We start from the raw sequence: 26,935 nt of genomic DNA on the forward strand, positions 1-26,935 counted from the left end.
TGTAAAATCTTGAGAGCTCAAATATGGAGACAAAATCTCTGGTGCTCCTGTCTCCTCCAAGACATTAGCCTCTGTTGTTTTCATTTCTGTGTTCAGTCTCTTGCCGGACAAGAGAGAATTTAGGATTCCTGATCAGCAATAATTCTGTTATATTCATTTATTTAAGTAATTTGCTTTTAACAGTTAAATTTGGATTAAACATTAAGCAGCTAACCATCATCTTAAGTTATTTTTTCTTGTTGACAAATTTTGAAGACATGCTTGCTTTTATTAAGCCAACAAACTCAAACTAGGTTTTTTTTTTAATCAAATGTTATATGAGATCATGTGAATTTGAAAACATTTGGGTTAGTTTTTATATTTCTGAGGGTTTCAGGAGTACTTCATTTATAAGCACTTATTTTTTCTTTAAGCCAGTTAAATAGAGCTCCTTACACATTAGTTTTGGCAATATCATCTGGAGTTAGAAAAATATCACACATCTATAACATGCATCAATAGACAAACATACAGACAGAGGCAAACAGATCTTATAACTTTTCTTTAAAAAAAAATTAGGCATGAGCTGATAGCCATAATCAAAACTCATTAGTTTATAAAAGAACAGTTAGATCCAAATTGTGTTTCTGGGAGATGGACTAAGTTGAGGTTACCTGCTCAGATAGCAAAGCAAAGTGTTTTTTTGTTTTGTTTTGTTTTGTTTGTTTGCATGCTGTAAGGATCTTTTAGAAGCTTCTGCTTATCAAAGAATGCATTCTAGTATCTCTGAGGTTTGAAATCCTCTCTTGTCAAAGGCACAGCTTAAAATCCACTTTTCTAAGTTAAAGTTACCCTACAGTGAACACTACAATTGTATAAGTTCACACATTTTCCAAAAGTGCACAAAATCCTGATCCATAGAACAGCCAGGTAGAACATATCTTTTCCTTTAGATTCCCTAAGAGTTCCTATGAGGAGCACTATTTTCTGAAAGCTGTTCTGAAACACCGGGAACCTTGTGTATTCCTGCCCTCCTCCCTTTGGAGTAGAATAGGATGATTTACCTAGAAGCTTCAACAAACAAAATACAGGCATGCAGACTAAAGTCAACTCAAACTGGAGAGACGGGAGCTCAGACTTAAAGAGAGATTTACCTGCAAACTCCAGGGTCAATGAGAAAGCAGTGAACTCTGTGGACTCTGGGTTTCATCACCATATGGGTCTTCATTGAGGAAAAGGAGGTGAGGGGTATCTTCTTTGGATCCCATTTTTACACCACAGACTGTCAAAAGTTTAAAAATAACAGGTAAAACTAATGAATCATTGAAGTGGTAATTAGTAAAAGTTTATTGTGCACACATCAAAAAGATATTTTGTAAACCAAGAACATTCAAACCAAAAAAAAAAAAAAAACAAAACCCACCCAAAAAAACAAAACATGGAAGGAAGCTCAGAGGTATATTGTTAGAAAGCAGTTTATATAGTGAGAAATTCCTTCCCTCAAGCCTCCTCTATTTGTTCTACTTAGTCATTCATAAGTATTTAGAGTTCCTTAACAACACACATGTTTCTCCCACTTCTGACCTTTTCATGTTTTCTTCTGAAATGTAATCCCTACATAGAATACAAGTTCCTCTTTTAAGATCGAACCTAAATTGTAACTCTTTAAGCAAGTATTCAATGAAACCTTGAATGATTAACTTGAGTATTATTGGATGGATTTTGCCTAATCTGGGACATTTGAATCTATTTTTGTAAGATAGGTTTTACCATCCCAATTTTATAGATAAGAGGTAAAGAGGAACAGGTTGTTTAACTTTGCTAAGATCATACAGTAATTTAGTGCTAAAACTGTTTACCCTCAAAGCTTTGTTCTTTTTTGGTAATCACTTTGTATGTGGTGTTTAAGCGTCATTGATGTTATTCTTGTTTATGTGAGTTTGAACACTGCTCTGAAATCTAGAGAATTTTCAGTAGAAATTAGTGTGGGAATAACCATGTAGTCCGTATTTTAAAAGTCACTACAATACATACATAGTTTGTAACATTTTTCATGCTTAATAGTGAAAAATTGTCATTGGTTAGGTTTAAAAAATATTTTAAACTATGGTTTAAAAAATACTGCTATGATTTTTCTTTCACTTTTAGAAAGAAGTTTGGATCTCCAATTCAATTTTAGAATGGTATCCATTTCAGGTTAGTGGAAACAATTACATTTAATAGTGTGTTATGTTTGGTTCTAACTGGATGCTCTTTGAAAAAAAAATTGTTTTTCTCTGTACCTTCAGTTTTGCTGTGAACCGTAAACTGCTCTAAGAGGAAAGTCCTAATAAAAATAAAAGTAAATTATAAAAATATTTGTTTTGGGGTGCCTGGGTGGCTCAGAGTTAAGTGTCCAACTATTTATTGCGGCTTAGGTTATGATCTCATGGTTCATAAGTTTAGTCCCTGCATCAGGCTCTGTGCTGGTAGTGTGGAGCCTGCTTGGGATTCTGTCCCTCTCCTCTGCCTTTTCCGCGCTCTCACTTTGCTAGCTTTGTGTCTCTTGTCAGTTTTGAAAGCTGTTCTGCACTGTGCTTGTTTCTTGAGGTAGCCCTGGAAAGGAAGACAGACAGACAAATGCACAGGGAGCAAAAGCATGCAAATGCACAAACAGATCAAATAAACAAGCAAACCAAAAGGGGAAAGAAAAACAGAACAGAAAAGAGAAGACTGGTATGGAAAAAAAGGAGGCAGGTAGGGGGTGGACAGAAACAGCCTAAGAAAAAGGACAGTCTGAGAGCATAAAACCTGTGGAGGGAGAGATAAGAATGAGATAAGGGAAAAAATACCTGGATGGTATGACTTGATCTGATCATAGCAGTGTGTAAGTGTTGGTCTTTTCCAGACTCTAGGAGGGAAAGGGAGAAAAGAAGGAAAAAGGAAAAGAGAAAACAGGGAAAAAATAAAAAAATAAAAATAAAAATAAAAATAATTTTAAAAAATTAAAAAAAAAGGCAGCTCTCTGTCGCGAATGGGTGTGGTATGATGTAGGTAGGTCGGGTCTTAGGGGCTGCTTTCTGAGGCTCCGCCTTAGTGGTTGCAGGGAGAAGAATGGCAGCTCCTCAAAGCCTCCTCAGACCACACTTTGCAAGCCACTCTCATGAGTCCTATCTCCCTGTGCCAGGGGTGGGCCAAGTTGCTTTGGGTTTCTAAGCTCCGCCAGATTTCTAAATCCTAGTCCATGCACTTTAATGCTGCTGCCACAGTTAAAAAGATCTCCTGCAGGCAGGTGTCTTTCTAGCCAGGATTGAGTAGGGGAGATGGGGAGCCAGTTTATCCCTAGCTCTGCCTGGAGTCGCCAAGCCACTAAACCCAAGGGAGAACAAGCCCGCTGAGGGGGATGAATTTCTCTCCCCACGCCCAGAGGAAAAATGTAAGATGGTATGTCTCTCTGTGCCAGGCGGAGGTCTCCCCCTCCAGAGGTCACTCCATAAGCGTTTTCAGTCTCTCCTTCTCTTCCCCTCAGCTCTCCCCCACCCTGCACAGCTTCCGCATGTGGCCCTCCAGGGTTGAGCTGCCTCTGGACACACAGCCCTCTGCAGGCCAGGAGCCAACTTTCTGGGTGCTTTCTCTCCCAGCTCTGCTTTGGGACAACGCTCCCTCCCCTCAGAGCCTAGGGTCCCAGTTCACACTCACTCAGGCATCAATGAGGTTGTTATCAATAAGGAGTCTGTGCGAGCACCTACATTCTTGGAGATCAGGGTATTGTGGCTTTTAATTCTTCTCAGTTTGATAGTTGCAGGCGGGTGGAGATTATAGAGCTCCCTACTTCTCCACCATCTTGTCACTCTGATTTTTTGTCTTGATCTGTGTGTTGATGTAAGTGGGGTGTTGAAGTCCCCACTTACTATTATTGCATTACTATCAGTTTTTCTCTTTATGTCTCTTAATATTTGCTTTAAGTATTTAGGTGCTCCAGTTTTGGGTGCATAGTGAATTACAGTTGCTGGTACTCTTGTTGGATTGCTCTCTTTATTATCATGTAATTCCTTTCTTTGTTATAATATTGTTTGTTTTTAAAGTCTGTTTTGTCTGATATAATCATTGGTATCTCAATTTGTCTCCATTTGCATGGAATATTTTGTTGCATTTCTAAATTTTCAGTCTGTGTCTTTAGGTCTGAAGTGAGTCTCTCGTAGACAGCATATAGATGGCTCTTGTTTTATTTTTCATCCTTCAGTCAGCCTAGGCTTTTAATTGGAGCATATTTAGGCTGTTTACATTTAAAGTAATTATTAATAGGTGTATACTTACTGCCATGCTGTTACTTGTTTTCTGGTTATTGTAGCTTTTTGTTTTTATTCTCTTGCTCTCTCAGTTACTGAAGACTTTCTTTAGTGTTATACTTGGGTTTCTATTTATTATTTATGTATCTATTAAGGTTTTGGCTTGTGTATACCCTGAGGTTCACATATAACATGTGTATACCAATCTAAATTAGGCTGATGGTTACTCAAGTTTGAACACATTCTTTTTTTTTAATGTTGATTTATTTTTGAGACAGAGAGAGAGCGCATGTGCAGACAAGAGAGCACAAGTTGGGGCGGGGTAGAGAGAGAGGGAGATACAGAATCTGAAGCAGGCTCCAGGCTCCAAGCTGTCAGCATGGAGCCTAATGCGGGGCTCGAACTCACAAACTGTGAGATCATGACCTGAGTTGAAGTTGGACACTTAACTGACTGAGTCACTCAGGCACCCCAAGCTTGAACATGTCCTAAGAGAATTTCAATTTTACTATACTTCTCAATTTTGGTGTATAAATTGTTATATTTTATATCTCTTTATTTTGTGAGTTCTCTTAAGTAATTTATTTTAGATAAAGTAGATTTTACTTCTCTTATCTTTTAAGCATACTAGCTGAATAAGTGATTATCTTACTGTTATGTTTGATTTTACTAATGGAATTTTTTATCATAATTTTTTTTATTTCTAATTATGGCCTTTTCTTTTCCACTTAAAGAATTCTAGTTAACATTTTTATGTAAGGCAAGTTTAGTGGTGATGAACTCCTTTACTTTTATTTGTTAGGGATCTCTTTATTCCTTCTTCAATTTTGAATGATAACCTTGCTGGTTAGAGTATTCTTGGTTCCAGGCTTTTTTCCTTTCACCACTTTGAATATATCATGCCATTCCCATGTTGCTTAAAAAGATTCTACTGAAAAATAAGCTGATAGCCTGATGTGGTTTTCCCTGTATATAACTTTTTATTTCTCTCTTGCTCCTTTTTAAAACTCTCTTTAATCTTTGCCATTTCCATTGTGTGTTTTTATGTGGAACTCCGTGGGTTCATTTTGTTAAGGGTTGTCTGGGCTTACTGAACCTTGGATGTCGATTTTCTTTCCTATATTATAGAAGTTTTTAGCTATTTTTTCTTCATATGAGTTTTTGCCCTTCCTCTCTTCTGTTTCTTGCACTCCTATAAATGCAAATGTTATTACACTTAATGTTATTACAGAGGACTCTGAATCTGTCGTCTTTTTTAGGTGTTTATTTATTTCAGAGAGAGAGAGACAGACAGAGAGAAACTGAGACAAAGAGAAACAGAGAATCCCAAGCTGGCCCTGTGCTGTCAGTGCAGAGCTTCACATGGGGCTTGAACCACGAATCGTGAGATCATGACCTAAGCCAAAATTAGGAGTCAGATGCTTAATCAACTGAACCACCAGGCAACCCTATTCTCTTCTTTAAAATATCTATTTTACGGGGCACGTGGGTGGCTCAGTTGGTGAAGTGTCCAACTTCGGCTCAGGTCATGATCTCGTGGTTCATAGGTTCTAGCCCCGCATCAGGCTCCCTCTGTCTCTGCTCCTCCCTAATCTGTACTCTCTCTCAAAAAACAAAACAAAAACATTAAAAAATATTTTTAAATAAATAAAATATTTATTTTTCCTTTTACTCTTCAGCTTGGATGTTCTGCATTACCCTGTCTTCCAGATTGCCGAACCATTTTTCTGCTTCCTATGATCTATTGTATTTATTTCAGTTATATTCTTCGGCTCCCATTGGTTCTCTCTTTTATATTTTGTATCTGTTTGTTGACGTTCTTACTGAGTTCATCCATTCTACTTTCCACTCCGGTGAGCATCTTTATGACCATTACTTTGAATTCCTCATCAGGTAGATTTGCTATATCCATTTCATGTAGTCCTTTTTCTGAGGTTTTGTCTTCCTCTGTATGGAGAATATGCCTCTGTGTCCTCATGTTTTTTGACTTTCTGTGTTTGTTTCTGTGAATTAGACTGAGCAGCTACTTCTTCTAACTTGAAAGAATGGTCCTGTGTATGTGTATGTGTATGGTTGTCCCCTGTGGGGACTGCGTGTGCCTGGTGGTTTTCATTGACTTGGAGTTTTGCCTGGCGTGGGCCAGGGGTTCTGAGCACTCTGTGCTGGTGCTGCCTTGGTGGGATGGCCAGAGCGGAAATGGGCATTCGCTGGGGCTGCCCCAGGCCTCTCTGTACAGATGGTTCCCTGGCAGGAGAGCTGACACTGACCTGGGTGCAAGCCAGGGTGCCCCAGGGTGTTCAGCATAGGGGGCACCTACGTGCGGTGGCTGGAGCTGAAGTGGACATGAACCAGGGTGTGCTGGGACACTCTGCACATGTTGTGTCCTGTGGGACTGCTGGACCAGAGGCGGGACAGGGGCAGGGGCTCCCAGGGCACTCCCAAGTAGGTGCTTCCTGGGCAGGGTGGCTGTAACCAAGGTGGGTGCAAGGCACCCTGTGGTGCTCTGGGTAAGTGGTGTGCTTACAGAGTGACTAGAGCAGAAGGGAGCATAAGCCAGGAGGTCCTGAAGTGCTGTGCACCGTGGTGTCCTAGCATGTCATCTGGAGTCCACATGGTACAGATCTGAATTGTTCCAGGGTGCTTTGTGCCTGTGTCACTTCGGCAGGTTGGCTGTAGGTGTAGTGAGCCCTGACCAGGGTGTTGCAGTGTGCATTGCTTTGGGGCTGCCTTGGTAGGATGGCCTGGGATGGTGTGGACTAGGGGACCAATGCTCACTGAGGCAGTAGGCTAGCTAACGTAATTCTGCCACTGTGTCTGTTTCTCCTTTCAACAGGAGCATGTGAAGTGAGTTCATGCTGAAATGGCAAATAGAAACTCCAAGCTAAAGCTAATTTATGTGATTCCAGAGAAAACTGCAAAAAGCAAAATGTTCATGTCAAAACTAGAGAAAGCCTATGAAGCAAGGAGATTTACCTGAATTGCTGTGGATGAGGTTCACTGCTGTAGCCACTGGGGGCATGATTTCAGACCTGGTATGTATGATAGTGTCGAAAACTGTTTTTCTTATATGATGGAAATCACTACTTTCATTAAAATTATTTTCTCAGCCAGTTATCACTCATTTTGTCTTGCCTTAACATAAGGGGAACCAAGAGGCAGAATCCTTAATCTCTTTATTCCCCTCCCCGCTCCCCCCCATGGTAGTGCTTAGTCTGATTGTCTTTATCCCGTGAAATGCATGTTTCTTAACAAACGTTAGTCTTTCCCACCTTGAGCCATAAAGATTTACTGACATCCACGTTCTCCCTCACGTCCGTTGAGTAATTAGCATCTCCTTCAAGGTTGTCCTTAGTTGTCATTCAGGGTCTTTGGCATCCACTTCTAGATCTACACCCAACTAACACCTCGGGGTTACAGTTCTGTGGGATATTTGAGTAACCTATTTCTTTGCTTCTCCAGCCTAATCCTACATGGCCATAGATCACTCAGACTTGTTCTGTGCAAGACAGTCTGAAATTTATAAAGTTCTGTTTATGATTTTAACCTCATTTCTTTCTGAACCTTTCACACTCCTGTGACCTCCCTGAGGGTCTTTAATCCCTCCTTATATCTGTCCATAGCTCCAGGCCCTACCTGACACTGCTTCCTTCTTCCAGACTTTCCTATTGCCACTTCTGTTCTATTTCTCATGGATTGCCTGGTATTTTACCTGCTTGGGCTCTGGCATGGCCAGGGCCAGAGGGAACCACAGAGGGGAAGCTTGTGCGAGGTCTCTGGTAAGCTGAGTAGCTGTCAGCTCTGTGGGCCTGCTGCCAGACATCTAGTCGGGAAGAAGAGCTGCAGGAGGAGTGGAAGAAAACTAGGACAAGCTAGCACTGGCTGGGCATCTCTGCATGTGTGCCTCATTCTGTCTGCCTGGAAAGCTCTTTAGAGTAGTGACAGCTGGTTCACGTTTGCCTCTCACACCTTCTACATATTCCTTTTTGGAGCCAGTTCTAGCGTGGATCCATACAGGGAACATGGTTCCTAGCTTACTGGAGTTGACAGTAATGCATCCAGCTCGACACTCTGTGAGTTGATCCTACTGACTGTTTGCTGTTACCTGAATGTGGCGAGTAATTTCATGCCGGTGTATTTGCAGTGTAAGTGCTGTTTTGTCTGCCTGGTGTTGTTTTCTACCCTTCCTAGTGCACTTCTGCTTGTCTTCAAGACCCAACTCAAATGTTACCTCCATGAAACCTTCATGATTTTTCCAGCAGGAACCTTCTCCTCTTTGCATAGTCATCCTCTAGCTTTGCAGTTAGCAGTTTCTACCACAGTTCTTTTCTACTTTCTCTAGATAGTTCAGGTACATAAGGACCACTAATCTAGTGATTTAAATGTTGATGACAAATACGAGAAGAATGATTTCCTGGAAATAGGTTCTTTTTTTTTTTAATGTTTTATTTATTTTTGATAGACAGAGCATGAGAGGGGGAGGGGCAGAGAGAGGAGGAGACACAGAACCAGAAGCAGGCTCCAGGCTCTGAGCTAGCTGTCAGCACAGAGCCTGATGCGGGGCTCGAACCCACGAACATGAGATCTGACCTAGGCCGAAGCCGGAGGCTTAACCGACTGAGCCACCCAGGCGCCCCATGGAAATAGGTTCTATAAAAACCAGTGGCCTCACCAAAAGTTTTCTGGTCTGAATTTGCCATGTTTGCATGATAGTGGTGGTAGAAGGTCTCCATCTTTACAAGCTGTTCACTGCTTCTGTGCCTCCTTGACTCTGGTAAATTCAAAACTAAGGATCAGGAAAGTCTGCGAGGTGGCAGGGTCAGAGGAGGTGATTGAAAGAGTAAAAGAAAAAGCACTATGCCCATTAAAGATCGCCACCCTGAAAGTTTAGGTAAACAGCTACATGGATGGTACTCATTAATTTACTTTGTAATATGTTAGCTTTTTCTTAGATTTGGCAGATATTATTAGGGATATTGTACATTCTTTATTGAGAGATACAAAGGGCAATCAGGCAATATAAAAAACCAACTTTGAAGACTATGAGAGAACTTTCAAAAAATAATATACTGATATACTGACGAACAATAAGCAACCAAAAATATTAGTGCATGGCAGCAGATACTTGAAAATGTTATAAAATTAATTTGCTTTGTGATCTTAGAAATTGGGTGTGTCATTTGCCAATGGGACAGATCATAAGAGTCTTAAAACTGATTTGTTATTTTTTTTTGATTTATTATTTTTTTATTTGCACCTAATTGCGTTAAATAGAATGACATAATGCTAATTATAAACAGCACATATTTGGTAAGTATCCACTATGTGTAAGATAGGTTAAGCAGTGATTTTCTGCAAGTATGTAAAAAATAGTTCTTGATAGCAAGGAACACATTGAAGAATAAATAATACCCATTAATGAGGTAATTACAGAAGGGGCTGAGAGTATTTGTTTATGTTTCCTGGATTAATGCACAGATGAGCATTACTGAAGCACAAAGTTTGTGGAAAGGTAGCATTTCAAGGTTGTTTGACAGATTTTCAGGAATTAATGGGGACCTGAGTAACAGGAGCTCCAGAGTCTAATTGGTGAAAGACTACAGCTGTTCATCTCCCTGGAGCTTCACAGGGTCATCAGCACATTAGCAGTTCTAGCCAGCCCCGCAAAGAGACAGAAACCTGTTCAACTTTGTTCAGTGCAGTGGTCCCCAAACTCTTTTGCATATGAAACTATTCACATCGTATTTGGGAGAAAAAAAAGGTAATGGAAACCAAAACTGGTGGCCCACAGCTTATTTCTGCTTTAGAGCAAGCTGCTTGATCAGGACTTGAATTATATCAGAAAGTCATTATGTGTTCAGGATGCATTGTATTAATCAGTATCTTGAATGTATGTGTTAAAAATGATCTTTTCAGAATATAGTGTATCCAACAATTGGTCATATTTGCTACAGGAATCATATATTGCTTTTCTCAGACAGATTCTGAGCAAGTTACAGTTAGTTTACAGAAACTGGGAATTCAAGCAGGTCATGCCACTATGGAACCAGAAGACAAGACTGATGGTCAGCTAATGAAATTCAGGTTAAGTATATAGCTTCAATAGAAGCCTAATTAACATTTTAAAACATTTTAACTTGATTTAATTAACATAAATTATAAAAACAGATTAGATAGTAGTGACCACGGTTGCATTTGATATGGGAACTGGTAAAGGAGATGGGAGGTTTGTTATTCATCAGTGAGTAAATCTATTGATAATTATTACCAAGGATATGCAAGTATGTATAACTCCTATACAGAAGTAACTTTTAACAAGGTTTTTCCAGACAGCACACCATAAATGATATTTAATAATTCTGTATTTTTAATATCAGCTAGTATTTTTAGGACAATGAAGACATTTTTGGACTTTTTTACTTATGTGCTTGTTTTACTTATATTGGAGTGTTATGAATTGTTTCCTATGTTTGCTAAAATAATTTGATGTCCATCTGAATTTAATTAGTAGTTTCTAATCTATAACTTAAATAACTGGATTATTTATGTATATATTTTTTAACTTATAGAGTGGAGTAAGTTTCTACATTCTTTTTATAATTTGAGGGAAGCTGTTAGAAATTGACTTGCGGGGCGCCTAGGTGGCTCAGTTGGTTAAGCCTCCCACTTTGGCTCAGGTCAGATCTCACATTCGTGGGTTTGAGCCCCGCGTCAGGCTCTGTGCTGACAGCTAGCTCAGAGCCTGGAGTCTGCTTCTGGTTCTGTGTCTCCTCCTCTCTCTGCCCCCGCCCCCTCATGCTCTGTCTCTCTCTGTATCAAAATTAAATAAAACATTAAATTAAAAAAAAAAGAAAAATTAACTTGCACATCTCTGAACTTTCTAGATGTGTTATATTTAGACTATAAAGCATTGCCACCTGATTTTATATATTTTTGCATATTTTGAATTTTTCAAGTAGTTATGCAATCTCAAGATTTCTCACACGACAGGCCGAGATGACATGAAATGGACTGTATTCTGTATTATGGCTTTGGAGATATATTCAGAATAAATTCAATGGTGGTGATGGAAAATGTGGGACAACAGAAGCTTTATGAGATGGTGTCATACTGTCAAAACACAAGCAAGTAAGCCACATACCTTTTCATAACTTTTTAAAACTTATTTGTATTTAAACATGCACAATATGAAAGTCTATGAAATAACTTTGAGTACTTGCTCAGTAAGTAAATACACTGGTGGAGTATCCAGTATAAATCTGTAAAAACAAGTGTCTGAAGGGTGGGAACCAGTATATGAACCCTCAGGATCTACCTTAATTCAAGGAAATATTCTGTCTCTCTACATGACAAATCCTACAAAAAAATATACATTTTTTGTAAAACAAGTTTACTGAGATGCTAATTTTTTTGGTGGAAGAATAAGTGAAGTACAATATTGTATTAATGTCAGGTTTACAACATAGTGATTCAGTATTCTCATAACATTACAAAATGGTCACCACAATAAGTCGTTACCCTCTGTTACCCTACAGAGTTGGTACAATATTATAGACTATATTCCCTCTGCTGTGCGTTACATCACCCTGTCGTCTTTGTTTTATACTAGAAGATTGTACCCCTTAATCCTGTTTCATCCACCACCCCCCCTTTATTGAAAGTTTTGATATAAATTGACAATGAATGTAAGCCTTTTCTCTCTGGCACTGGCATGCAGCTACATATTTTATAATTTTGAAAAGATATATACAATAGGCATTTTGAGAATCGAGCTTAGTAATGTATCATCTCACCAGCTGATGGGTTGATGAAATAATTAAGAACAGAGTGAAGTTTCTCCTCAAGAAATTAAGTCAATTTAGGGTGGTTTTAATGAGACCATATAGTTCCCCGATGGCTTCTTAGTATTAGTCATCTTTATACTCAAAAATTTTGAACCGTTAAGCAGTAACTGGACAAAAATGTCATTTCTTTACTATGGCACAGTAGGAAAATGAAAATTTCATTAGCTATCCAGTAGACTCCCAAGAAGTACACTTTGTGATTTAGAGTGGAACTGATACTGTAAAATACAAGAAACTGCTTTGCTATTCAGGAAAATTATTTAATAGTTGCAGTACATTGAATCTCAAAGTGAATCTCTGACAACTTCACAATCAACGTTTAGGGTACATACAGAAAAAAAATATCTGTGGTGAGCAGAAGACCAGTCCCCCAAAGATGTCCACATCCAAATTCCTAGAAACTGTAAGTTACCTTCCATGGCAAAAGGGAATTAAGATTGCAAATGGAATCAAGGTTGACAGTCAACCTTAAAATAGGGATATAACCCTGGGTTGTTTGGGTGGGTCTTGTATAATCACAAGGGTCCTTAAATATGGAAGGAAGCAGGAAAGATCAAAATGGCTGGCTTTGAAGATGGAGCAAAAAGGGGCATTAACCAAGGAATTTAAGGCAGTCTCCAGAAACTGGAAAGGACAAGGGAACAAATTCTTTCCTAGAGCTTCCAAAAGAAATCCATCCCTTCTGATGCCTTGATTTTAATCCAGGGAGACCCATGTCAGACTTCTAACCCATAGAAATGTAAGATAATAAATCTGTGTTGTTTTAGGCCACTAAGTTTATGGTGATGTTACGATAGCAATAGGAAACTATAGTAAGATATATAGCTGTTTTGAAATAGGCACTCTTAAAACCTATTAAGTCATTTAGTGATTTTTATCTCTAAGTGTGTTTGCAGTGTTACTGTGTATTGATAGTTCAACATTTTGATGAAGTATAGAATTCAGAAGCATGCAAGAAAATATGTGATAATTGGTATAAAGGCATTTGTTGAATTCACTTTTTTTCTAACTGAAGTACGTTGACATATAATGTTATTTTCTGGTCTTTTAAGTCCATACATTATTCTGTGCCCACTAAAATTGTGGCTACCCTCTGTCCCCATATAGTGCAATTACAATACCACTGACTATATTCTCTGTGCTGTACCTTTCATCTCCATTACATATTCATTCCATTACTGTTAAGTCTGTATCTCCCACTCTCCTTCTCGGTTTACCCTATCTCCCCTCTAGCAAACATCAGTTTGTGTTCTGTATTTATGTGTCAGTTTCTGGGTTTTGTTTATTCCTTTGTTTCTTAGATTTTATTTTACATATAAGTGAAATCCTATGGCATTTGTCTTTGACTTAGTTTGCATAATACTGTCTAGGTCCATTCATGTTGCAAATAGCATGATCTCTTTCTTTTTTATAGCTAATATTCCATTGTGTATAGATACCATCTCTTCTTTATCCATTCATCTGTCAATGGACACTTGAGTTGCTTCCACATCTTGTCTGTAAAAATAGGGGTGCATTGGTATTTCCAAATTAGTGTTCTCATTTTCTTTGGGTAAATATTTGGTAGAATTACTGGATCATATGGTAATTCTATTTTTAATTTTTTAAGGAACTTCCTTACTGTTTTCCACATTGACTGCACCAATTTGCATTGCCATTGACAGTGCACAAGGATTCCCTTTTCTCCTCATCCTCGCCAACACTTGTTTCTTTCATTTCTGATTTTAACCATTCGGGCAAGGTGTGAAGTGATCCCACATTTTGGTTTTGGTTTGCATTTCCCTGATGATTAGTGATGGTGAGCATCTTTTTATGTGGCTATTTGTAGGTCTTCTTTGGAAAAAGGTCTATTCAGGTCTTCTGCCCATTTTTTTATTGGATTATTTGGCTTTTTTGGTGTTGAGTTTGTAAGTTCTTTACATATTTTGCATACTAACCCTTTATTGGATATGTCATTTGGAAATATCTTCTCCCATTCAGTAGGTTATCTTTTAGTTTTGTTGATGATTCTCTTCATTGTAGAAAAGTTTTGGTGTGGACCAATAATTTATTTTTGCTTTTGTTTCTCTTGTGTTAGGAAACACATTCAGAAAAATTTTATATGACTAATGTCAAAGAAATTATTACCTAATGTTCCCTCCTGGCATTTTATGATTTCAGGTCTCACATTTAGGTCTTTATTCCATTTTGTTTGGTTCTGTGCATGGTGTAAGAAAGTGGTTCAGTTTCAGTCTTTGCATGTAGCTGTCCAGTTTTCCCAACACTATATATTGAAGAGACTGTCTTTTTCTGTCTTGTATATTCTTGCATTCTATGTCATAGATTAATTGACCATATAAGGGCAGATTTATTTCTGGGTTCTCTATTCTGTTCCATTGATCTGGGGATTTTTGCACCTATGTGCATTGGGGATATTGGCCTATGGTGTTCTTTTTGTCTGTTGTCTTTGGTTTTAGTATCAGGTTAAGTCTGGCCTCATGGAATGTATTTAAAAGGTTTCCTTTCTCTCTCTCTCTCTTTTTTTTTTTTGGTATGGTTTGAGGGGATATGGCATTAAGTTTTTTTTAAGTGGTAGGTAGAATTTATCCATGAATCCATCTGGTCTTGGACCTTTATTGGTAGTTTTTGGATTATCACTTCTGTATTGTTACTAGTAATTGGTCTGTTCAGTCTTCCATTTTCCCTGACTCAGTTTTGGAAAATTATAGGTTTCTAGAAATTTATGTATTTTTTCTAAGTTCTCCAGTTGTTGGCATATAATTTTTCATTATGTTCACAATCTTTTGTATTTCTGTGGTGTCAGTTTTTACTACTCTTTCATTTCTGATTTTATTTGGGTCCTCTCTTACTTTTTCTTGCTGAGTCTGGGTAAAGGTTTAGCAATTTCATTTATGTTTTCAAAATACCAGTTCTTGGTTTCCTTGTTATTTTTTAAGTCTCTTATTTAATTTACTTCTACTTTGATCTTCATTACATCCTTCCTTCAACTTTCCTTGGGTTTTGTTCTTTTTCCAGTTCCTTTGGGCATAAGGTTAAATTTCTTGTTGTTTTGAGTATGTTTCTAATGCTATAAATTTCTTAGAACAGCTTTTGCTGTGCCCCAAAGATTTTGAACCATTGTGTCTTCATTTTCCTTTGGCTCCATGTATTTTTAAATTTCTTTTCTTTGTGAACCCATTGGTTGTATAGTAGCATGTTGTTTACCCTCCACGTTTATATATATATATTTTTTTCTTTAGATTGATTTCCAGTTTCATACTGTTGTGGTCAGAAAAGTCTTCTTAAATTTATTTTGTCCCCTAATGCTATCTGTCCTAGAAAATGCTCCATGTGCACTTGAAAGAATGTGTATTCTGCTCTTTTGGATGGAATGTTCTGTATCTGTTGTGTCCATCTAGTCTAATGTTTTGCCCAAAGCCAGTGTCCTTGTTGACTTTCTGGCTTTATGATCTATCCATTGATGTAGGGAACTTTAACTTTCCACTTACCATTACTACATTACCATTAAGTTTTCCCTTTGGTTATGTTTGCCTTATGTATTTAGATGCTCCTATGTTGGGTGCATAGATAGGATTGGTACCTTTATTATTATGTAATGTCCTTCTTTGTTGTTAGTCTGTTTTAAAGTTTATTTTGTTTAATATATGTACTGCTACTCTGGCTTTTCTCTTTGCTTTCATTTTGCTTGATAAGTTTTTCCATCCCTTTAACTTTCAGACTGTATGTGTCTTTAGGCCCGAAGTCAGTCTCTTAGGCAACATATAGACAAGTCTTGATTTTTTAAACCATTCCATCACCCTATGTCTTTTAAATGTAAATGGTCCAACTGTTCCACTCAAAAGTTATTAATAGTTCTATACTTTCTGCCATGCCATTCTGTTGATTGTTTCCTGGGTGTTTCTGTAGTTCTCTGTTCCTTGCTTTCTTTGTGATTGCTGGTTTTCTGTAGTGTTATGTTTGGCTTTTATTTTTTAAAATTAAAAAAAAATTTTAATGTTTATTTTTGAGAGAGAGAGAGACAGATGTGAGAAGGGGAGGTGCAGAGAGAGGGAGGGAGACAGAGAATCTGAAACAGGCTCCAGGCTCTGAACTGTCAGCACAGAGGCATACATGGGGCTTGAACTCACGAACCATGAAATCATGACCTGAGCTGAAGTTGGACCCTTAACCAACTGAGCCACCCAGGCATCCCTCATTTCTTTTCTTTTCCTTAAAATACTTATTTGACAGAGAGGGAGGGAGGGAGAGAACATGTAGGGAAGGGGCAGAGAGTGAGGCAGGGAGAGAGGAGCCCAATGTGGGCTCAAACTCATGAACTGTGAGACACTGACCTGATGACCTGAGGCAAAATCGAGACACTTAACCTATTGAGTCACTCAGTTGCCCTCTTTTTTTCCCACTTTTTTTTTTTGAGTATAGTTGACACAAGATTACATTTGTTTAGATATACAACACTATGGTTCAGCAACTCTATGTTAATCTGTGCCCATCACAAATGTAGTTACCATCTGTGCCCATGCAACACTGTTAAAGTACCACTGACGATATCCCCTATGTTGTACGTGTTGTATTCTTCTGCCTGATTGTTTTACAGTTTCCAGTTCTTTGTTAGAAGAACTCCACGGGAACTTTGTTATCTACTCTTTTCTGTAGTCCAGTGAACATCTTTATGATCTATTATTTTAAATTCTTCATATTGCTTATCTCCATTTCAGTAACTGCTTTTTCTGAGGTTTATCATTTGTTTTTTCATTTAGAGCACATTCCTCTGCTTCGCTTTGTATTTGTTTCTATGAATTAGGCAGAAGAGCAGCAGCTACTCCTAAACTTGAAGGAATCGTCCTTGTGTGGTCGTCCTGTGCAGACTGTACATATCTGGGGACTTTTGCTGTCTGGCACGGCTGGGGGATTGCAGTGCACCCTATGCTGGGTCTGCCCTGGTGGATAACAAAACACCTCTTGAAACCACAACCCTCACTAATATTTCAATCAGAATGATTCTAGCATACCAGACCAAGTTGTTGACTAAGTAGATCACAACCTAGCAAAGCTAAATCAGAAATTTACATTTACATTAAGTAATAGGTTTTATGGTGGAAAACTTTACACTGATTTAATAGATGCAATAATGATTTCAGTGGCAGCCTTATACCTTATTGTGACTTTCCCTTATTTGGAACAGTATGTAGATCTTGAAAGGCTTTTTTTAGTCAAAATAATCTTCTAAATCAATATTTGGATCCAGCAGATCTTCTCCATATGATGAAAGATCCATTTGATTTAAAATTAAGTTTTCAAATGTTTCTTCTAAGTCAGTTTCACCAATTAAGACCGCTCCCATCATGCGCCCATTCTGCATGACGACTTTGACATATTCTTGTCCTTTGGTGCATCTCAGCATTAATTCATGATCTGAACCTAAGCCCTGTGCATTGTATTTTCCCAGCAGTACAACCTAAATGTAGGGATAAAGTACAAAAAGTGTAGTTACACCGTTATGTTAGAATGGCCAGCAGAAAAATCTATTCACAGAAATTGAGGAGTGTCAGATGGCACTGCACTTATTGTATGGATGACACTAGCACACGATCCATATGAACATTCAAAATATCTTTGTTAATTCAAATACGTAGGATCCGGACTAATTACATTAGCTTAGAGTCACGATTTAGTCTCCTTAAATCTTATGTGTGTTCTTAGTTATCATTAAATGGTGGAGAAAAAACTTGCCTCAAAGTAAAATAATAAGTCTGGCAAAATACCTGGTTCGTTCTTGAGTACAACAGCTACTAATTAGGCACGAATGGATCCCAAATGAAATGCAGAAATGCACCAACAGGGAGTAACTCTAGAACAGATGCCCTCCCCTACCCTTAACTATAAAATAGTATAGTAGGAAGATAGGTGGTGATTAAGACCAGTAGTAATACTGATTTGCAAGAAATGAGGTCTTTTTTTGTAAAATGACTAAAACTACATATTTGCTTACTCAAAGTTACATAGTTCAAGACTAACAAACAGAAATAGGCACTAATTTGCCTATCTTACCTTATAGTTAAAGAATTTTGTTATATGAGCAAAGAGTTCAAAGCTGAAGTCCATGTCAATAGAATGTCCCAAAGTAGCTGCAGCCATGCACTTGGCTGCGTACCATCCCATCTGTCTAGCCTGGGTCCAGAGCCTCATCTGAAATAAAAAATGTTATGAGATCTATTGTCCTTACTTAAAAAATGCTAGCACCTTAATCTTAGAAAACTCCTTATAGGTGTTCAATATTGACAGTCCTTGAGACTGGGTAGATGGGGCTAGCAGAGGACTAGTTGGATTGTCTTTGCCATGGAAGCAATCACCAGCCCACACTAACCAAAAGTGATTTTGCTATTTGAGAATTCTATCCAAATTACTGCCCTAAAATTAAAGAATGCTATCAGTTCTGTATGTTTCAATAAACTGTAACAAATAAGAAAAACATCTCAGGGTACTCCAGGCAAAAATACTAATGAACTGGTCTCCTCTTGGAGAGTAAGTTTATCATCATCATAAATAGAGATGAGACATTATCACTGAAAAATGCATTCCTTTTCCTAATTCTTAGATTTTGGTGCTACATAGTTAAGGCCTCTTCTGCAATAAAACCTCAGTGGTCAGGCAGATGGATATATTAGTGTCCTCACAGTTTCATGAAATCTGATTATTTCAGCAGCTGAGGCTGGGAATTCATTTTAAGTGATCCCGGACAGAACACGCCTTGGGAGTCAAGAGATTTAAATACCAACTCTTCTACGTATTTATTGTTACTTAAGTGAGCCTCAGTTTCTTCACCTGAAACATAAATGTATACCACCTATTTAATGGCTATTAAGAGATTTAAATACACTAAGCAATCAGTAATGTCCTTTTGCATGCAAAACTAATGCCACAATCATTTCTGATTGAATTTTTAAAAATCTGTCTCCTCTAGAAACATAAAGGAGGTAGGCATGAGGAAGTGATAGGCAGTCTGTGGTAAGTGAACAGCGTAAATTGAGCACAATACTAGAAAATGGCTAATAGAAGTGGCCTGCAGTATTATACTGCTGGAACATTACTTAATGTATATCAGCTTCAAGGTCCCTTCAGTTTGTGTCTTGGACTATGTAAAACAAATTAATTAGTGTCCTTATTACTGCTTCTGCAAATTAAGAGACAGGGTCTATTAGTTTCACTCAAGAGATACTATTTTTGGATGGCCTATACCAGAGATTATCATAGAGATGTCACAGATAAAACTGAAAACAAGCTAGCACTTAAAAAAGTTATCAGCCTGTTTCTAAAGAGTACTAATATTTACTTTTTGAGAGGGGGAGCAGAATACATAGCAGGCTCTGAGCTGTCAGCCCAGAGCCTGATGTAGGGCTCAAACTCACAAACCAGGACCTGAGCTAAAGTCAGACACTGAACCACCAAGCGCCCCCAGGCTGAAAAGACTCTTATAGGATTGTTAGCTCTGTTGTAGGCAGAAACACACAAAGTAATGACTCTGCCTCATAAATACATCTAGCTCTTGTGCTACTGCACACTCTATGGTTGACCTGAAGGAGTAATATCCTTATCTGTGGAGCTGGTTCTTTTATCTGTAACATCTACTGTGTCTCTGCTCTGCCTGAGACAACCTCACCTAGGACCGCGGTCTGAGTATCTTCCTCAAGGATTTCTGCTCCACCACTAGGAGGGAGGCAACACTATGGGGGCAGGAGGAAGTCTAGATCCGGTTGGATGGAGGTGTTCAGCTGAGGAAGGCTGTTTACTATAGGAATTTTTTCAGTCATAATTCCACGGGGACAGAATAGGGTCATCATTTGCCTAAATGGTTTATACCTCAGAAATGATTAATCTAAAACTGTGCTGTCCAGTCAGGCAGACACTAGATACATGCAGCTATTTTAATTTAAGTGCTAAAGAGATATATAGTTAGTGACTACCTGACTGGACACTGCACAGTGCTGATAAGTATCTGAAAATGAAAACCAAAGTAACAGCTCATAATTCTTTTTAAGTTACAAGATATCCCAGTCTGTTCCATCACTATATAACTTATCAAAAGGGAAGATTTTTAACTGTCACAAAAACTCTATGATAGCTTCTTACTTAAGGTATGAAAACCAGATATTTAGATTTGCTGGCAGCCACTCCTTTACCATCAGATGGGCTGTGTGACAAGAAGACGTGATCACGGGTGCCGGCTTACCTGCTGCCAGACTGGGCTGGGCTCCCAGGATGCAGTGCAGACATCACCTGCCGCATAGATATCAGAGACAGACGTGTGCATGTGATCGTCCACTTTCAGGCCACCATCTTCTCCTACATCAAACTAAACAAGGTTCCTTATGAGAATACATGGGAAGAGAAATGAGATCCCTTTGTCATTCTAAAATAAAAGAACAAGTCACATTTTTGCACCTTGGTAAGCTGATCTTTAATGAGAAAGTAAAACTTAGCTGAAAGATTAGACAACTCAGCTGAATTTCCAGGGAATCGAAATCCTACTAAGACAGACCAACTCAAAAATTCTTAGACTTTCAACAAGAACACTTACCCACTAGTAATTACAATATTCCTGTTTTGTAAGCTTGAAATGCTCAAAGGCAAAAAACACAAAATAGTTTCTCTAAAATCGCTTGTAAGAATCCATGGGTGTCAGTCTCTTACCAACCTTTATACAAATGAAATATGCATTATGTCCCATCAGTGATGACACTTGTGCTGGGATGTTAGCTGCTTAAGGACTTCAGGCAGTAAGAAATACTGCAAATCCAAACATGAATATGATCTAAATTGTTTTCAGCTTCCTTAAGTTACAGTTGTACACTACAACACGGAACAGTTATTGATGCTTGAGAATTAAATCTCATAAATATAAAAAAATTCACAGCAGGACAAAAAAAAGCTTCACCTTACATTGTTACCACAGAGAAAAGGTTCTGTATTTGGTGTAACTCCTGTAGCGCTGACAATGAAATCACAGCCATAAATCTTTTCATTGGTCAATTCCACATATACAGGCCAAGCCTCTAAAACAAAATAAATAAAAGCTTTATTCTCCAATGTAATCACCACAGGTAATCATAGCATTATATAAATATAATGCCTCGAATAAAGAGTCAAAGAAAGCAGTAGGAGAGTATTTTAAAAAAACACAGCTTAATTTTTATAAGGTACATTTGCTAAAACAATTTTAATACTATCAACATCGTCTCCTTGTTTTGGGAATACTTATAAAATGGCATTCTAAATTTTTCCTTCAAATTTAGACCCAGAACTTTTCTAACAAAAGTACATTTAAATTGATAATCACCTTATAATTTATTTCTCTAAAAATATTAATAACATTATACTCCAGAGAGTTTAGTCCAACTACATTACTCGTTTTTCAATGTTTTTCCTTACTACTCTTAGTCAAACTGTAACATTAACTCTTTCCATGGAAAAATTAAAAGAATTTAAAACAATGGAATATTATACACTAATTTGGCTGATTGTGTTTCTTCAAATGGTGGTAGTTCTCACAAGAGGTGTGGAATAGGAATTAGATCTGTTTCTTAGTCCTACATTTACAAATTCTTGATTTGGGGGAAGTCACTTCACCTCTGCAAGCATAACGGTGTTTCTACTGTTTTGATCTGCAAGATACTCTGACTCTCAGAATTGTGGTGGTCAAAACACTATGAACCCCTTGTTAAAATATGATGCTCTCTATACAGATCATTAGGGGACTTGATTATTAAGTACTGGTTTCATGTTTACTTTTTTTTTTTTTTTGAAGGAGATACACAGAGCATGAGCAGGGGAGGGGCAGAGAGAGAGAGGGACAGAATCTGAAGCAGGCTCCAGGCTCTGAGCGGTCAGCACAGAGCCCAATGTGGGGCTCAAACTCACAAACCATGATGAGATCATGACCTGAGCCAAAGTCACACACTAAACCGACTGAGCCATCCAGGTGTCCCTCATGTTTACTTTTTATGTTCAAGTTTTCCTCCTTTTAAATTAGTGGTTATTGCATTTTTCCTTAATTACTTACCTGTATCAGTTGTGACTGACTGCTCATGATGGTCTCTTGGAAAAGGCAAGGACTTTTTCTTAGCAATTCTAAATTCTTCCTGAAGGTAGATTTTCTTTACTTCACACATAGTTTCAATGTGAATCTTATGAGAAAACTAAAAGAAATAGTGGTCACCATACTACTTCCAAAAAGACTGACTTGGGTTACTGATAAAAAAAAAAATGTACAATACACTCGTAGAGCATATGGAAAAAATAGTTCTTGTAATATAAGTGAAAACACATTGGATGCACATCTTCTCAATTTCTGTTTGTGAAGGCAGTAAGAAGAAATCCATTCAGAACTTGGAACAAGTAGTTGCACTGACAGGTAATACCAAGGGCATGCTTTTTAGTATAAGCCTCACTGATAATTACAAATACATTTTCTAAAAATGACAACTGCTAGACACTATTAAAACCTTTTGAGGGCAGGTCTATGTTGACTTCCTTTCTATTATATCCCAGAACCTTAGTAAAGTACCAAGTATATAGGAGATAATGTTCACTGAACCAAACTACTGAAGTTCTCAGTTTAAAAATACTGTTTGTCTTAGGATCTGAAGGTGCATGACACCAGCTCCCCTCCAAACTACCTGAGGCTGAAAAGAAATCAGACACAGTAATAAGAACTCCAGTATGCTTCTGACAGTACTTAGATATCAGACTTTTAACAATTATTTAAAAACAGAAATACCTAATAAAATGAGTAAAGGCAAATCATCTTATCCAATTGAGGTATTAAATGTTATTTAGAATTTATCTAATAACTATTAAATAGTATAATGCATAGGAGGTGACCTTTAAGAAAAGATTAACTTCTTAAACAGGACAGGTATATTCACTATAGAAATCTCTGTGCCTGGAGAACTAAAAAGAAGGGCAAGAGTCAGTTTTTGATGAATTAAATGACCACTTATCTTTTTAGGTAAGGAACTGGGCCAGCTGCTATTGGTCCTATCCTAGCACTCTGGATTTTAAGTAAAGGGACCTAGTAGTTGTTGGATTAAATTTGTAACCAGTCTTCAGCACATGGTTCAATAATTTAAAATTGTATCTAGACATGTTTAATTAGTATATGAACATGAACACATACCTCTTTTGTTCCTTTAAGATTCAAGCCTTCATGCCAATCAGGCCCCAAGGCACTCCCCAAAGTGCCAGCACCACCTTTGGTTTGTGCTTCCTTTTTTCTTCCTGAAGAGATAACACTCAATTCAAAATTCAAATGATATAAAAACTTCTAGGCTGAGAAGTATACTTGTGTTCTCAAGGTTTTAGGCAATGTTATGAGGCTCATATAGCATGAACTAACTTATCTGTATTGATCATTTTAGTATTTTGTGATACAGAGCTATAAAACAGATCATCTTTCAATCAAGTGTTGAGTATAAACCATGTTATATATACATGGTTAATATAAAGGGTAAGATCTGATCAACAGTTGATAATCCAAAATATAAAACTCCTACAACTTGGTAACAGAAATTCAACCAAAATAAAAAACAGGCAGAGGACCTGAACATTTTTCCAAAGACATACAGATGGCTAACAAGAACATGAACAAATGGTCAAAATCACTAATTATCAAATGCAAATCAAAATTAAAATGAATTATTACCTTACACCTGCCAGAATGGCTAGAACCAAAAAGACAAGAAATTACAAGTGTTGGCACAGATGTGGAGAAACAAGATCCCTCATACACTGTTGGTGGGAATCCAAATTAGTACAGCAACTATAAAAAGCAGTATGGAGGTTTCTCAAAACTATCAGAATTACCATAGATCTGGTAACTCCACTACTGGGAATTTACCCAAAGAAAATGAAAACACTAAGTCAAAAAGATGTATGTATCCCAATGTGAACTTGCGTTATTTACAAGATAAGGAATCAACTCAATGTCCACTGAAAGACTTTCAGAGAAGATGTATACATACACACACAAAAATACTATTGTACACCTGAAGCTAATATATGTGAGTTGTAATTCAATTAAAAAATTAGCCAGCAGGTTTTAAACATTTTATCAATTTTTAGCACCCTCAAACCTTACAGAATCTTTTGAATTTTATACGCCAAAAGTTAAAAATTAAAAAAAGCTTTTAAATAAAAATCTAGGTTTGTATTTCTTTTTTAATTCATTGCTTTTTTGTAAAATTACCTTGCTGTCCAGTTATACCACGTTTGCAAATATGCAAATGGACTGGTTCATTTAATTCACTTTAAATTTCAAGTTTTATTTATACATAGTTTTCATTAAAAAAAAAAAAATCCTGGAAAGGGGCTCCTGGATGGCTCAGTTAGTTAAGCAGCCCACTTTTGGTTTCGCCTCAGTCATAATCTCAGGGTTCGTGGGACTGAGGCCTGTATTGGACTGCAAGCTCACAGCCGGAGCCTGCTTGGGATTCCCTTCTCCCTTTCTCCCTCTGCCCCTGCCCAATTTGTGCTCTCTCCCTCTCAATATAAATAAACTTTGAAAAAAAAATCCTGGAAAGTCTAAATCATGTAAGATAAAGAAATAAATTATTATCTATATATCTGTCTCTCAACTGTAGTATTTTAATCCATGCTCTTACAGATTTTTTTCTATATGGCTAAATAACAGTTTCATTTGTGAATTAATGAACTAGATGCTACACTTACCTTCAGTTGTATATCTGGTTCTTTTATGTGCAATTTTAGCTTCTGGTTTTTCAGCAATGAGCTTTGAAGTCAAGAATTCAGCTGCACCTGCATCAAAGAAAGTATTCCCAATAGCTTTGTCTTTAATGGCCCAAATGACTTCACAGCCTTCAATTTCATACCTAAAAGGAATATTAAAGTTACTCAGAGCAATTTAAAAAGTTGAGTAGGAATCTTTTTTTTTTTTAAATAGTAACTCTCTTGGAAGGCAAAAGTAAAGAAAGTTTTTTAATAAGGGCAAACAAATGATTTTAAGGAGGAATGTAATATTCTTTCAGGATAATAAGAGCTAAAGTAGAATAAATAATAAAAGAAATTTCACGTTTATTTTAAAGAATATGAAAGTGACAAGCATGTGTAACTGAGTATCAGGTAAAATTCCATTACAATGAGCATCACTTAGAAGTGTTCCCACTTCCACAGAAGTGTTCAATTTTTCCAGCACAGTTACTGTACGAATGCTCCCCAGGGTTCCCAGGAGGGAGCAGTGCTTTGCTGCTGTGGTTACAGTGTACTCAATAATGGGTGAGTGGACCCATGGTATATGATTACAATACTGACAATAGCTTACTCTTTGGTAACAAATATTTTGTGTACTCAAACCACAATATTTTGGGAGGAGATAGAAAAAGTAGAGAATTAGAGTTATTAACTAAAATTTTAACTTTGTTATATAAAGGAACCATTACCCTGCAATCAGTAATTCCCTTCACCTCAATAATTTCCAAGCCATCCAGCCAAAGAAAGATCGAGTTCACAGAAAAATCAAGAAAGAAAGGAATGGCCATGGTGTGTACAGGCCATTACCACTAATGAGACAATGCTCCTGGGGATCTGCTGTTTTATCTCCAGGTTTAGTCACAAAGAATGTTGTTTGCTTAGTATTCATTTCACCAAGTCCCTGAAGTCCATTATATTTTTCTGCTATTATTACTTGTTTTGATACAATTGATGAACTGAGACAATCCTAGATAAACAGGATATATGGTCATCCTAACTACACTAAGATTGTGTGTTAACTTTTAACGTTCACACATGGTACAAAGTATTACCATGTTTATTTCACACACTGCTATATATAACGTAACATATTGACTTTTCAATGCTAATCAATACGTATATGATAGAAACAAAAGTTTAGTACATCTGACTTCAGGTCACCTGACATTCAGGCTTTGTGACAATTGTTCCCTTATGGCAGAAAAAATATTTAGTTATTAAATTTCAGATTATTTGGTGAATATTCTATTTTATGTTGCTCAGGTCATATAGGACTGCTGATGAGCAGACAGTAGAATATACAAACATTCAGTAATAACTTTCATATTCTAATTTACATACAGGAACATAATTATTATGAAACTGTGTCCTTATTAGATTTTATTAAGAAATTTCTCTACCGTTTTTTTGAAATTTTAAAGCAATATAAGAGTATAACACATTACTGTATAGCTTTAAATACTGGTGCTTGACTAGTAGGCCCCAATTACAAGAAACTGCGAGTAACATCTATAGATGCTCTACCTCACAGGACACCCTTAGCTTCTGAACCATGCCCTCAGCAAGATGTATGACCATGGAGGTAGTATCATCATACATTGCAGAAACACTTTCATTTTTAAAGCTAAACACTGAAGTATGGTTTTTTGAAGAAGAAAGCAGAGGTAGTAATTGATATAAAAGTACACTGAAGAAAATCAGTGTTAGCCTCAAGGGAACATGAAGGCTATTAAAGAGAAGAAAGGGTTTGTCTATGTCATTTTTCATCATGAGATGATGAACACCTGGTCATTCAGTGCACCTAAGCTGAGACAACTGCATGATATGCAGCTTTTCTTAAACTATCAGTTTATTCAATATAAAAGTTTTGTCCTATTATATAGTCTCCTATATCCAACCTCAAGAAAATGAGGGATAGAATGCAATGTTTTAAGACTGAGCATTTCTGAATGTAAGAAAATTTTCCAATGTAAATAACAGTATTAAGTTAAGACATTTGGTGATAGCTGATGGAGAAAATTTGTCACGTGCTCCTTCCTGGATCTGTTTGATTTTGACTCTCTAGTTTTTTTTCTCCTTTCTCCA

The 26,935-nt window shown here is 37.3% G+C and overlaps 1 protein-coding gene across 4 annotated transcripts in view; it reads right to left on the minus strand.

Annotated features, from left to right (window-relative positions):
• Positions 1–299: 299 nt before the first annotated feature.
• The window catches only part of PYROXD1 (pyridine nucleotide-disulphide oxidoreductase domain 1), a 42,866-nt gene continuing 16,230 nt past the window's right edge, over positions 300–26,935 (minus strand). For 3 of the 4 annotated variants that reach the window (XM_029953142.1, XM_029953141.1, XM_029953140.1), the window contains 7 exons: positions 24,812–24,972; positions 23,262–23,362; positions 22,146–22,281; positions 21,026–21,138; positions 20,316–20,438; positions 18,137–18,274; positions 16,461–17,543 (listed from right to left, as the gene is read on the minus strand). In XM_029953142.1, coding sequence (XP_029809002.1) covers positions 17,295–17,543; positions 18,137–18,274; positions 20,316–20,438; positions 21,026–21,138; positions 22,146–22,281; positions 23,262–23,362; positions 24,812–24,972 — 1,021 coding nt within the window. In that variant the 3' untranslated portion in view covers positions 16,461–17,294. Of the gene's footprint in view, positions 1,262–16,460; positions 17,544–18,136; positions 18,275–20,315; positions 20,439–21,025; positions 21,139–22,145; positions 22,282–23,261; positions 23,363–24,811; positions 24,973–26,935 lie in introns of those variants that run through there. The other variant, XR_003914004.1, reaches the window with a different exon arrangement.

This window comes from Suricata suricatta, chromosome 10, assembly GCF_006229205.1.
Source record: "Suricata suricatta isolate VVHF042 chromosome 10, meerkat_22Aug2017_6uvM2_HiC, whole genome shotgun sequence".
NCBI lineage: Eukaryota > Metazoa > Chordata > Mammalia > Carnivora > Herpestidae > Suricata > Suricata suricatta.